Source organism: Buteo buteo, chromosome 3, assembly GCF_964188355.1.
Source record: "Buteo buteo chromosome 3, bButBut1.hap1.1, whole genome shotgun sequence".
In the NCBI taxonomy this organism is placed as follows: Eukaryota; Metazoa; Chordata; class Aves; order Accipitriformes; family Accipitridae; genus Buteo; species Buteo buteo.
In genome coordinates, this window is record NC_134173.1 from 18,635,240 (window position 1) to 18,648,734 (window position 13,495).

The following is a 13,495-nucleotide window of genomic DNA, read 5'->3' on the forward strand; positions in this document are numbered from 1 at the left end:
AGAACAGTTCAGTCAGGTATAGGTAATCTTGTTAATCTATGAATTTAATAATTTATGGATTTTTTTTTTAATATATATATATTTAAAACTAAGACTTGGATACCTGAACATGTAAATAGCTGTTCTGGGTTAGATAAAGTGGTTTAACCTGATGCCTTTTTCCTGACATCAGCTTAGGAAGTTTCTGAGGTAGAAGTTGTAGCTAGGCCATTTCGCTTAACAACCATTCATGATTTTGTCTTAATTCTGACGCTCAGATCCATACTCACTTATCTATCTGTGGGTTTTTTTGTCTTAAACGTGTGGATGATTATTTTGCTAAGTGTCTTTTAGTTGTCATGCTTTGAGAAATGGCAAGCAATTGGACTTACTGAACTTCTCCATCCCATGCCTCTCATGGTTTCACCATGTGGACTCCAGCCATCTCTTTTTGAGGCTGAAGAATCCAGAACGATTTGATTTCTTCTCTAAAAGCCATTCCATATCTTTGACAGCCCACATCTGCCTCCTGTTCTACTTGTAAGAAAGATCCAACTCTTGGTGCTGGAGAAAAAAACCCCAACTAATCCTATAGGAGCTTGCAACACATATAGCAAGAGCAAACGTTGGCATTTTGCATGTATGTTTCATCAGCGGTTTGGTAGTGTGATGCTTTTTCCAGAAGTGCTAAATATTGCCTACTGCAGCACTTGGGTTTTAGCTTCAAATTTCAGTAGTATGTTACGTACTTACTGGCCCTGCTGCTAACATGTTTCAGATGCTTTACACATCTGTTTTCGTGTTGTGTTTATACCTGAAAGACCAAAATGTATTCATTTGGCTGTTATACAGCGTACGGTACCCTGATCAAAGCTTCAGACAGTACTGTTTCTCCACTGATTTCATTGTATCTTATATAATGTGGAAGGCTAGATCATATTGCATGGTGAATATTGCCAAAGTTAATAGCTTTATTTAAACACTAGCTGTATCTTATTTGCAGCCGTGTATGATATGCACGTGTATGTCATGGCAAGAGATAAAAAGCACCCACGTTCAATACAGGGAGAAGTGAAATAGGAAGCGGGATCTCACTCCTTAGAGCCGGCGCTGCGTGGCCTCGCCAGCGTGCGGTACTCCGCAGCCTTGTCAGTCAGTCGCGTGCTTCGGTCTGTCAGACAAGGCTGGTGCTAAGGGGAAATAAACCCCACAGCAAGTGTTTTTTGATGTGAGTTTTAAGGCACTTCGCCCCCACCCCAGGAGGCTGACTCGCCCGTGGGCCGTGCCCGTTGGCCTGTTCCCGGCCGGGGGAGAGGCTGCGCCCTCCCGGGGCCCTGGGGTGCCGAGGGGCGGGAACGCCAGCTCCCAGCTGCCGGGCAGACCAGTCCCTTCCCGGCCCTTTCCAGCCGGTAGCTCCTTCACCCGCCCTCAGCCTTTCCGCGTAGCCTCGGCGGCGGCCGCAGGCCCCGGCAGCGTTGCCGGGGGAAGCTTCGCGGCGCGGGGCGTTTGCCTCGCAAGGGCGGGCCGCGGAGCCAGGGCACGGCGGGGATAGCGCTCTGCTCCGGAACGCGAGGCGTCCGCGCTGCAGAGAGACGGGGGCCGGTGCGGGAGGCGGGCGCCCTGCTCGCTGACCGGAGCTGTTTGCCTCGGCAGGGGGGGACGTTACCAACCCCCGGCGCAGAAGCGCCGCCGCCCGGCCGGGGCGGTGAGGGCGAACGCCGCAGCCTCTGCCGCCTCGGGGGCGCGCGGCAGGGGGCTGGCTTCTCGCACGGAGACGTCGGCGCTGCGGGCGGACCGAGTCCCGCCTCCTCCAGTCCCGCCCGGCCGGGGCTGGCGGCGGCAGGGGGCGCTGCGGCGCCGGGCGGCGGCCGTTGGCGGCGGGGGCGGGCGAGGACGCCATTGCGTTGCTATGAGGCGTCTCCCCCCGCGGCGGTGGCAGCGGCGGGCGGCCCGGGCGCCGCTCCTCCCGCCGGCCGGCCTGCTGCCCGGGCCGGGCTGTCCGGCGGCCTGGTGGCACTAGCGGGGCGGGGAGGATGAGCGCGGCGGGACCGGGCGGCGGCAGCAGCAGCAGCGGCAGCAGCGCAAGCAGCAGGAGCAGCAGCAGCAGCCGCCGCCGCGGCGGGGCCGGTCAGTGATCCGAGGAGCACCGCGGCGGAGGCAGGGCATGGCGCTGCCCGGGGAGCGCGGCGCGGAGCCCCAGCCCGGCGCCTCCCGCCCCTCCGCCGCCGAGGAGGAGGACGGCGGCGGCGGCGGGCAGCCGGAGGCGCTCTCGCTGGAGGAGATCCTCAGGCTCTACAACCAGCCCATCAACGAGGAGCAGGCGTGGGCCGTGTGCTACCAGTGCTGCGGCTCGCTGCGGGCCCGCGCCCGCCGCGGCGAGACCCCCGCCGCCAGGCTGGGGGCGGCCGCCCAGCTCCGCGTCTGGCGGGACGGCACCGTCACCCTGGAGCAGGGCGAGCCCCTCCGGCCGCCCCCGCCCGCCGCAGGTAAGGCCGGGCCTCGCCGCTGCCGCCGGCGGCCACCCTCAGCCCCCCCCACCCCCCGGGTACCGTCCGTCCGGCCCGGCCCGGCCCGACAACGTTGGCAGCCGGGTGTCGGGTGCGGGCGGGCGCCCTTCTCCCTCAGCCTTTGTCCCTGGGCTGTGGCGGCCGGGAGGAGACGGGTCTCCTTCCCGCCGGAGGGTTGCGGTGAGCGAGCGCTCGGCTCCTCAGCCGCGGCGGGGCCGTGGGTGTCCCCGCACCATCTCGGTTTCCCGCGTGGAAGGGTAGAAACCTTTCGTCGCCTCGAAATTCATCGCCTGCCCGTGGGCACGGGGGAGGCGAGTGGGGGTTTAGCCTTGTATAATCCCTTCGTCTTTTGGTGCGTGATACTGTCTCATCCGCGCCTATAGCGCCTGCTTTTGGAGTGCCTTTGGCCGTGCTGCTCGCCCTGCGGTGTCTTTCAGAAATAGTTCGGCGTCAAAAGGCACCTATTAGATCAGTTCTGAGGTGTGCCGGCGTTAAGGAAGCAAGCAAGCCGCGTCCGCCTACCAGGGGCTTAGCACCTGCCATCGGTTTCTTTAAAATAAATACCCAGGAAAACGTGTTTTGCATTGCAGAGGAAAAGAAGGGCGCACGTCTGTTTCTCGGCATTTCAAAGCTTCCGATTATGAACGTGGAGGGGAATATTTTTTTGTTGCAAGCAAAGCTTGGTTTAGGAAAAGAAGCTGAGGCTAGGGAGCAGCAGGATGCAGTCAGTTGTCACAGAGATGATGTTGGCATTCCCCAGTATCAACCTAGTCCGCGTTCAACGTCACTGAATTATCCAGGAGGACAGAGGTTTTCCATTTTAAAGTTAGGTGAAGCAGAAGGCAATGGTAAATTCACAATATGGGACTAATTGAGCCCTCAGCCTTTAGAACAAGGATATTATGCCTGGTGTTACAGTTTCATGAAGGCTTTTAATAGAATGCCTGTCTGAAAAGTCTTTTGGCAGAAATTTGCAGTAACCCAGTTTGGAGCTATTGGTACATGCAAATATCAAAATATACTCAGTGGAAGAAGGGACATAATTTTGTTCCACAATTGGAATGAGTCTAATAATGACTTCCATTTAAATGTGATCTGATGTGCTTTTTTTAATTATCTAAAAAAATAGGTTATTGTAATGTTAATAAAATGCCAGACCAACACCCAGAAGTTCCAGGAAAATACTTTCCTGACCAAGGCATCTGCATATCACCAGAGCATTGAAGAGTTTGGTATTGCATATTGTGTGCTGTTTTTACTTACAGTGTTTTGAGATTATATCAGACTTCTTCTTTTCTCTTTCTTACGGTAGGAAATATATTGATTTATTATGTATTTATTTCTTTTGTTGCTTTTGCCTTGCTATTTGTGGGCTTATTCTATTTCCTCTTACAGTACATCTTTAATGGCCCATAGGAAGATGTTGGATATATCTGGATATAAAGTTCAGGCCCTTCACTGACATCCAGCGTGTTTAGTTTATGCTAAAGCTGCATGCCACATCTGCATTAGTCTTTTAAAATGTTTTAGTTAACATGTGCTGACCTGTGTATGTTGATACTGTGTTTAAATCTTTTGATAGATGAGACCTTTTTCTTTTTTTTTATCTTCCAGCCCTGACTATTTTTCTCTAATCCCTCCTTTTTTTTTAACCTTATTATTGTATGTATGATGTTGTATATCAGTTAACACCATGTATGTGTCCTTATTTCTTGAAAATCTTAGTGTGTGTGTGTGTGTGTATATATGTATTTGTATATAAAAGAAGATAACCAGTCTGCTAAGACCTCCCAGGAAAGCATGACGGGGGAGATAACCCAGGGAGAGTACCCCCTCCAGTGTGTATAATAGAAAAGGGGAGGAGGGGAGATTTCTGCCAGATGTCTGTTCCTAGACCATACTCTGTGATCCCACTTCTGCATCAGCCGCAGGCTGGTTGCAGCCTGGATTTGAAAGGAGGCAGTATTCCTTCTGGGGTCCTTTCCCTGCTGCCAGTCTTCCTCATCTCCCTAACTTTGAATAGACTTCTGGAATACAGGCAGTTGCTCAGCCTTCAAGCTTTCACAGAGGATTTTGTGTGTTCGTGGGAGTAACTGTCAACAACATGAAACAAAGGTGGTGGCTTTTATTCTTCTTTGGTTTGTGGAACCTGTACCAGGTTTTCACTGGAAATTGTCATATGTGTGATACAGTGAATGCTTGTAATTCATGGTACTGAATATTGAAGAGTTGACAGTAGGCTTGCTTCTCTTTGGTATCTTTCGAACTGTCCCAGTTCTTTTCCTCATTGCTTACTGCAGTGTCCTTAGGTGATGATTAATAAGCTTTCTGAGCCAATTTCAGCTTGAGCCTCTTGAATGCATATTTATTCTTAGGCTCATGTATTCTCCTTAGTAGCAATGAGAGCTTAAGAAGAAACATTGCCCTGGCGCTATGACTTGGGGAGCAGTACGTTGTAGCGTAGGCCCTGAAGCTGTCTGGCCACGTTAATTTTACTCTTGAGATACAAATTAAAGTTTTCTTATAAAGAAGTACTGATTGTGTAGAAACTGATGGTACTTTTCCAAAGCCATTTCTTGTGAAGCAGTTTTCCGGTTAATGCGCAGTGCTTGAAATTCCAAGTAAAAATACATAGAAATTGAAGAAAATGCCCTTGAGATAGGAAACAAAGATGAGTTTCACTGGTACTGGGGCAGAATAACAACATTGGGGTTGAATCCCCATCCTTAACCAAAACCAGAGATTGACTCTCGGATCTTTCGAGTTTTATCTATGTGGTCTATTAATATTTGGTTATCTTGTTTAAAAAAAAAAAAAGTAAACAGTAAGGTTTTGGTTAAATAGAAGTAAAAAGATGAAGAATGAAAATGTCACTCGGTTGTTCATTTTCACATAAACATTGATACTACCTGAATCCCTGGCAAGATGAGGATCAGGAAGGATTCCTGCTAATTGTTTTCATGCCTTTGTATTTCAGACAACTTAGGTTTAAACACCTGGGTCAGGTGGTTTGTTAGAGCAATAGGGGTTACGCAGATTAACACACCGAGCTGTAAAGCTATTTTGTTCTAGTGATAGATTAAAAAAAATATATAGATGTAGGTTGGTATATAGGTTTGGATAATTTGCAGGAACAAATATTGGGTGTTAGTTTCTATTTTTGTATACAACAGAATCCTGTGTGGGCAAATAAAGGAGTCCCTGAAGAATGGTGTCTTTGGGCAGCGAACATTCGGGCTTTGTTCAGAATTGCGAAGAATGATGTGATCAGTCATGCCTGTCAGTGGGGCTTGGGCGAAGTCAGGAGCAAACACAGCCGTGTCATAGAGTTTGCTTTAAAGATGCTCACGAAGTGATGTTTTCATGATGTGATGCAAGCCTTACCATTTTACCAGAACCTAAGTGAGTAAGAAATAAGCATCAATATGAAAAAAATTAAAAGCTTACTGTGGTCATCTTAGTATGAATCATTGTAACCGTCTGACATCTAAATACCACAGAAATGTGGGTTGCTTAGAAATACCCACGATGAAATTGGAGATACAAATGAATGTATTTTACCTAATGGGTGTTTTAGCCATCTCTTTGTTACTTACAATTTATATGTAATGAGCTAACAGTGGCATCTAGTAAAGTGCCAGATGCAATAAAAAATAACTTCTGAACAAGCTAAAATGTTTGGTGTAAACATGTGGTTTGACTCCTCCAAGCTCTTTTCATACAGAACAGTGCTTACAAATGTTTTTATAAACTTGAAGCAATAACAAAGTGATAGATACAGGAGTAGAAAACCCATACAAGAGCTGGCAATCGACCTCATGCCCAGTATTTAGCGGCAGCAGAACGCCACAGGACGCAGAAGGCTGTTTCATCAGGGTTGCCTCATCACTGCGAGCCAGATAAGGGGCTCTCACTTCTCAGCGTGCCGGCTGTGCTGCCTCCTTCCCACTGGACAGTTTTGGGAATGAGCAGGCTTGGAAAAACTGAGTTTTCCCCCCGCATGTTTTGTCAGTGCCAGATGCCTGACTTAGCAAAGACAGCCACTGATTTGGGGCATTGCTGAGCTCCTGAAGAGGAATGGCCATGAGGATCTCGGAAAGGGGCAAAGGCAGGTATTTGGAAAACCAAACTGTGCTGACTTCCAGTCATGGGCTGTTGAGGGCTGGCATGCATGCGGTGCTCCTCGGCCTTCCCTCTCCCTCCTGAGAGCTTGCCTCTGCGGATAGTGTCGGTGGCCCTTCTTTTGCCTTGTCCTCCAGCCCTAGAGGAGAAAGCACAGAGGGAAATTACTGCTGGTTTTATCAGAAGCAAGTACTACGCAGATTTCTCTCTTGGAAATCTGCCAGATGTTCAGCGGGAGGGCATAATGCATGGAGTATTCTGGCTTTGAATCAAAAAGATCACAGAAAAGTTGACTGCGCGGTGGCTTTCACGGTACTTGGAGGGCTCAGGGTGAGACACGCTGGAGAGGAATAGCTTGCATTGTCTTGCTAGTTTTAATGACTTTCATGTCCTTCTTACACCCTTGTGTGCCCAGGTATTGGAAGGCAGTGTGGAGAAATACAGGATGAATAAATGCAAATTTAGCTTGTGTGCATCAAGACGTTCTCATCTGTCAGTCTCTTGTGGAGCACAAAGGGAAAATATGCGGGATTTTCAGAGGAAAATGAATGTACTGACATTTTATTTCTAATTTTGTTGACCCTTTTGAAAGATAATGGATGGGAGTAGCCTTGCTTGCTGTTTGAATTTCAAAACAGGTGTTGCTATGAATACTGCTAAAATAAATAGTACCTCTAGAATTAAGACTTAATTATGCTCTGAATTCAGATTTTGTTCAAGACTGTTCAGAAACATCTGTATTTAAAAATAGTAAAGTTTGATATATTGAACCACACCTTTTCCTACAAGAGTTTTTAGATAGATAGGTATCTATATATATCTATGTAGATATGTTAATATTGGAAGTCAAGGTAGGAAGAAAGTGGCACTAGACAGCAGAGGAGCCTCAGTGAGTTGATGCTTTATCTCTGTTTGCTTGCACTGCTGATCTGTGGAAGAGAGAAGGCTTAGGCCTTATTTATGCTAGGCTTTCTGCCATCAGTGTGGTTCCCAGTATGTAAGGGTGAACTGGAAGGCTTCCAATCATGGCTTATGCTGATGCATCCTGTGCACTGGATGTTACGTGGGCTCCCTGTGAATGTATGCAGATGGCTGGGGACCCTATTGTAGACAGCCCCAGGTGGAGAGGACAAAGTAAGCAAAGATCCCAACATAACAAAATAATGTCTTTGGCTAAAAAAAAAAAAAAAAAAAGCATATTCCAAATGCCTGCACAAAAGAAATGGAAGGAAGTTGCCAACAGTAATAGGTGACCTTGGTTACCTATGTTTGTATGCAGAAATGTTGAAGATGGTAAGTCGGCAGTGAAGGAATAAAGACTAATTTGGTGTTGTCTGAAATCTGCATTTCTTCCTAAGGAAAACTTAAGAGCAAAGAACTTTGGAGAATTGTGGGCTCCTGATGTTCATAACTACTTAAAGTAAAAGATAACACATTTGTAATGTAATGGAGGTTTTCATGACTAGTGCAGTAAAAATGTCGCTGTAGAAAGGAAAGTGGAATTGTAGCTGTCGTTAAGAGTGATTGAAGAGTAGAGTGAGAAATGAGACATCTGCCATGATGTTGCAGAGTTAATATGATGTATGATGTTCCTATGGGGCATCACTGGAGACAGAACAAAGATGCTTTTTAATAAATAAATAAACAAAAGTAATGAGTAATGGAGTCCAGCTGCAGGGGCTGGCTGGAGGTGACAGTTTACCCCACAGTACTGAGTGAGAGGTGATGGGTAGGACTGGGGTAGCATGAGAAGGGCTTTGAGGATGAAGATGGTAGCAGTGTATGATGTGACAGAGAGAGAGAGAGCGTGCACCTTTAAGAGGACGATTCAGAAAGCAAGATGTGATCAGAGCGACAGGCAGAGAAAATGACCCACACAGCTGCAGCGTTGTGAATGAGTCTGACCCCAGTGTGACTGCGTTTGCTAGATATGCAGTAGGTATGTTGCAGGTGACAAAGAGGATTAAAGGTACATAACATCCAGGATCTATGTAGGCAATGAACTTATCTTTATTAAAGTGGGGAAGCTTTTTCATAATGTCTGTTAAAAGGAAACTGGAGTGTTCATTCTTTGTTTCTGAATTAATTGATCACATTATAGCATCAGATCCAGTAAGGAGGCAAAATGAATATTGTTCTATTCCTGATAAAACCTTAAGCTAGCTTGCATGACATGCGCAACTATGAGTGTGTTATTGAATTTTATTACTGTGCACTTTAAGAGGAACAAAAGGAGATGAGTGAGTTTGTACAGTGTAAATACAAAACTGCGAAGACATAGCTGAGCTAGAGAAGAATTAAGAGAACTACTTTTTCATCTACTTGAGAGAGTTTATTAGCAGCTGGTGAAAGTTCTTAACAGATCCAACAGTGCTGCGTTATCAATATAGAAAAGCTGTAACCTGCTTGAAACTCTGGATCCATCAAAAGTAATGGCAGAAACTACTGGTGATTTCAATGGAGTCAGAATTCTGCCACAAGCACACATACTTGTTGAATGAGCAAGCAAGGGGATAGCTCCAGGAAAAATTAGAATATGATTAGAGTAACAGAACTTTAAAAAAAAAAAAAATTGAGACGCGTGAACTCTGCGGGAAGGGTTGATATCTGGACAGGCCAGATGAGAACAAGTGTAGTATCTGTACTTAAGCATCTGTAGAAGAGACTGGCAGCAGAAGAGCTCAGCAGACTTGGAGATGTGTATATACCACAGTATTTATATCAGAATAACAAAAATTGGTGTGATCCCTTGGTAAGCTTACAGGTTTGCTAAAGAGGGAGAGCAGTGGAACATAGAAAGAATCGTATGGTGACCAAAGCTGGTTTCCTTGTGCAGAGTAGAAATGGGGCAAGACAAAAAGTGACCATTTAACTGTATCTTAAAGGTAGCCCTAGTATGGAGTTGTTAATTTGGAATTAAAGAATATTATTTTAAAATAATTTCTATTAAAAAATTTAACTGGTTATTAACACCGAAGACCTCTTAGTCATTACCTTTGTTTTGTGCAATGTACAAGAGGATTGCTTATTACTGTAAAAATGAGGAGTAACTTCAGTCGTGTGTTGAATGGAGAAAGATGAAGGCATGAAAAAAGGTCGACACAGGGAAGGAAAGTCCTGGCTGCCTTTGGTCTAGTAACCTCTCGAAGAATTTTCCTTGTATTTTCTTACAAATTTCTCTCCCTTTCCTTTTTCCTCTCCTAAGTAGAAAAATTAGGCATACCGTTTCTAAATCATCAGTTGTAGGCTGATACAGAAATCATGAATCAGATCCAAAAAGCCACAAGCTGTAAAAACTCATCCCTATTCTTGTTGCCTTCTGATTATACAGTTTAAAGGGAGGGTATGTTGACCCTCAAAGCCTAAGTGTTTTACTTAAAAACATGGGTCTCTGTGCTCACTGCTTTGAGGGGTCTCCAATTACCTCTCCTAATCCAGTCTGCTTCCTTCCACTTCCTTGTGTTCTTGCTCTTCTTGACCTTTTTCCCTGCAGCCTAATGTCTCTTACTCCTAAGCTGTACTTTACCTCTATTTGTCTTTGTTGTTTCCACTTTTTTTCTGTTTCTTTTTAACATGCAAGATTTCTGTCCTCCTCTGTTTATCTTGTAATATCCATCTCTGCCAGAAATCTGTCAGTGTTTTCCTCTCCATTTAATTATGAATCCTGTTCTTTGCATATTCATCTCTTTTCCTTATGTTGCTTGGTTGCCTTTGCTTTCTTCATTCTTTCCCTTACCTTTTATTAGTATTAATCTTGACTCTTGTATTGGCAATCTTGTCAGATTTGGTAACTAATGCTCCAGTTCCTGCAATCAGATGATTAAATGCGAGTCTGAACTCCCCCCCCCCCCTTTTTTTTTTTTTTTTTTAAAGAAGGAGTTCCTTATTCTCTTAAGGTCAGGGAAAAGCCTATTATTGTAGCTACAGTGCCTCTTGAAGACATAAATGCTAGAAAGCAAATACAAATTCAGCTTAATTTGGGGGCCTGACTTAAGGCTATTCAATTTAAGGATCTTGAGTTAGTGACTCTCGTGTTCTCCCTTGCTCCCTTTCCTTCGATTAGCCCCTGTGTACCTTCTTTGGCCACCTCTTCCACTGTCCTCCAGTATGTATGGGCAGTGGCTGTCTTTCCTGAAGGCAGCTTGAGTTCTGCTATCACAGAAATAGCAGCTTGATTTCACCCAAAACCTGCAGAAATGGGCTGTGGCATTTAATTAGAATATTAATCTTTAACACAAAATGAGTTTCAAGTTTGTTGCCAATGCGTACATCAGCTACACTGTTGCCTGAAAATCAGTGCTAATAATTTCAATTCTGCAAGAAGCTGTCTTGAAGCAAATGCTTTTGGATCTATGCAGAGGAATCTAAGACAGTAGAGGAAGGCTCGGAGGATGCTCTGAGGCTCTGAGCCACAGGGCTCTTAGAGAAGCTGGTTATAGCTGAAACAGCGGCTGTGTGATTGTGGTGTCATATCACTAACGTCAACTTTGTAGCTTAATTTTTCTTTGGATAGTGGAGTGCAACTGGGTTTGCACATCCTGCATGGTTTCTTACGTATATCCTGTGTCAGTCCATTTTAACATACTGAACTATCTATTTTGCTGTTAAAATTCAGACTTAAATGTGTGGTTCTTACTGTTGGCAGCAGTATGCTGCTATTTGTTTTTAAATCTGTGAAGACCCTTTCTAACTGTGACCTGCTAATCCTTGGACAGCAGGGAAATTGTGCTTCAGTGAAGCAGGGGCTATACGTATATTGAGTATAGTCTTTTTTTAAAAGCATTCTGAGAGATTTTGTGAAAAGAATTTTTTTTTCCAGTCTAAATAGCAGCCTGAAGCTCCTGCCTTGAGGGATGAGTCGGCATGCCCTAATGCTTGATGAAAGTTTGCCATGACTCCTCTTATTGAGGAGGTTGGGGTTTCGTCTTTTTTTGGTGGCAAATATGTCTCTTTGAAGCCTGTTTTCAGAGATACAGGAAACCTCAATTTAAGTATTTTTCTTTCTTTCTTGCAAAAACTGTTCATTTTTTGCATTTCAACAATTTATGAGAGAAAAACCATATGATCTTCCAAACTGTAGCTTGTTTATAAATTGAAGTTGACAGTTAAAGTTATGCTGTTTACTAGTAATGAATGCATTAGTCACTATTTGAAAGCTGCCATGGAAAAAATAACTGTTGAATCTTTTCTGGCAGTAAGAGTGGTGAAAATGCTACACAAATTAGTATCTAGTTGAACGGTTGTGAAGTCTGGAGAAGTCTGCATCTATGTGAAGAAGCTTTTAAGTCTTCACCTATTTACCAGATAAGCACTTAATACTGTGTGCAGACAGAGACTATTCTATGACTTCTTACATGGAATTTTTTTTTCTACTGATGCAAATCAAGAAAGTGTGACCCTTAGGCTATGTTTAAGAGATTCTGCTTTTTCAGTCGTGTCAGCTGAAGAGGGAAGAAATTTCTACTCCCAGCCAGTATAAGTAAATTGGCTTGCGTGGGCCATACGAAAGCAAATTCATTTCAGTCTTGATAGATGCAAGTAAGTGCATGTTTCTTGGGTCAATACTGTTAATGCTGGTCTCTTCAGAAATGTAGGAAGTTCCTGAACGGGGCGGAAGGTCCATAAGTCACTGCAAACAGCTCAGGGAAATCTGCGAAGTGTATAGCTGGACTCAAGGTACAGAGGCATATGGAATGGTATGGTTAATAATTACCATAATGCAGTATATATTAAAACATTGTAAGTCAATTAGCAGTTTGCAGCTGTCTGGAGTACTGTCTGCGGTGCATTTGAGCTGGTGTGAGACTTAAACTACTTGTACTCCTCCTTTCTTCCCCAGCACATGGAATCATGACAATACTATTGTTTTTGAAAATGCTGGTATAAATGGGAGTAAAGAATCCAGTTTAAGACGTTTGCTATATTTTTATATTAAAACAAAAAATGAATTATGATTTGCTCGGAAAGCAGTAGTAAATTTTGATAGCGCCATATATGAAATAAGGAAAGTTTCCAGAGTTTGAGTGCTTTTCCTTGGACAGCTTTCGTGGAAGTTTGTCAAAGAGCATCTATCAAAGGGACTGCGATATAAGCTTCTTGCTATTCCTTTCAGAAAACCAGATTTTGCTTTACTTGTTTTGGTCTGGGCTAATTTATTTGGTTTTGTGCTTCAGGACTTGGTTAGGACTTCTATCAAAAGGATCTTTGTAGGATCTCAGCATTGCTATGAGGTGTAGCAATGAGTCTGTGCTATGAGAGGATCTAGTAGATAGTTTGATTCCTGTTCTGTTAGACTATAGGAGGTGCAAGTCAAGATATTTTAAATGATCAGTGATTGTAAACATTGGTGGCCTTCTGTATGCCATTGCACCATTATAGGTTTAAAATTACTACTTCTTTTTCTGAAGTAGTAATTAAAAAAAAAGTACTTTTTTTTTTTCCCAAAAAAGGCAGCATACTTCCCCCCCACACCCTCGACTACATTTGTGTGAATTAGTCTTGTATCATCTTGTATCATGGAGATACATTGTTTTGCTCATCCATCATTTGAGTTTCACGGAAGTAGCCCCTAATATTCATAAATCTGCTAAAATCGTAGGAGTATTTAAAAAAAGTTCTCAGTAAATTTCTTCCATTTATAATTTATAACAACAACATGAATGTTACCATTTTAAACACAAAAAAATCTCTTATATGGATCTTGAAGTGAATCAACCAGAATCACCACTCCTTTTGAAACGATGATGTGTGATGCAAAAGTTGCCTTTTTAAGTCCCTCTTCTGTTCTTCATTTTGAAGTCAGACACCAGTGCTAAATGTTCAGCTTGCATTGACAACAGTTCAAAATGAAGGTAAACAACTTTCACTCTGTTAGGTGGATGTTCCCT

At 44.1% G+C, this 13,495-nt stretch overlaps 1 protein-coding gene across 2 annotated transcripts in view; it reads left to right on the forward strand.

The window, feature by feature from the left end:
- Positions 1-2,020: 2,020 nt before the first annotated feature.
- Positions 2,021-13,495, forward strand: part of SPIRE1 (spire type actin nucleation factor 1) — a 132,619-nt gene continuing 121,144 nt past the window's right edge. For both annotated transcript variants that reach the window (XR_012649751.1, XM_075022944.1), the window contains exon 1: positions 2,021-2,465. Coding sequence is in view for 1 of the 2 variants with exons in the window: in XM_075022944.1 (XP_074879045.1) it covers positions 2,144-2,465 (322 nt within the window). In the remaining variant the exon portion in view is untranslated. The remainder of the gene's footprint in view (positions 2,466-13,495) is intronic.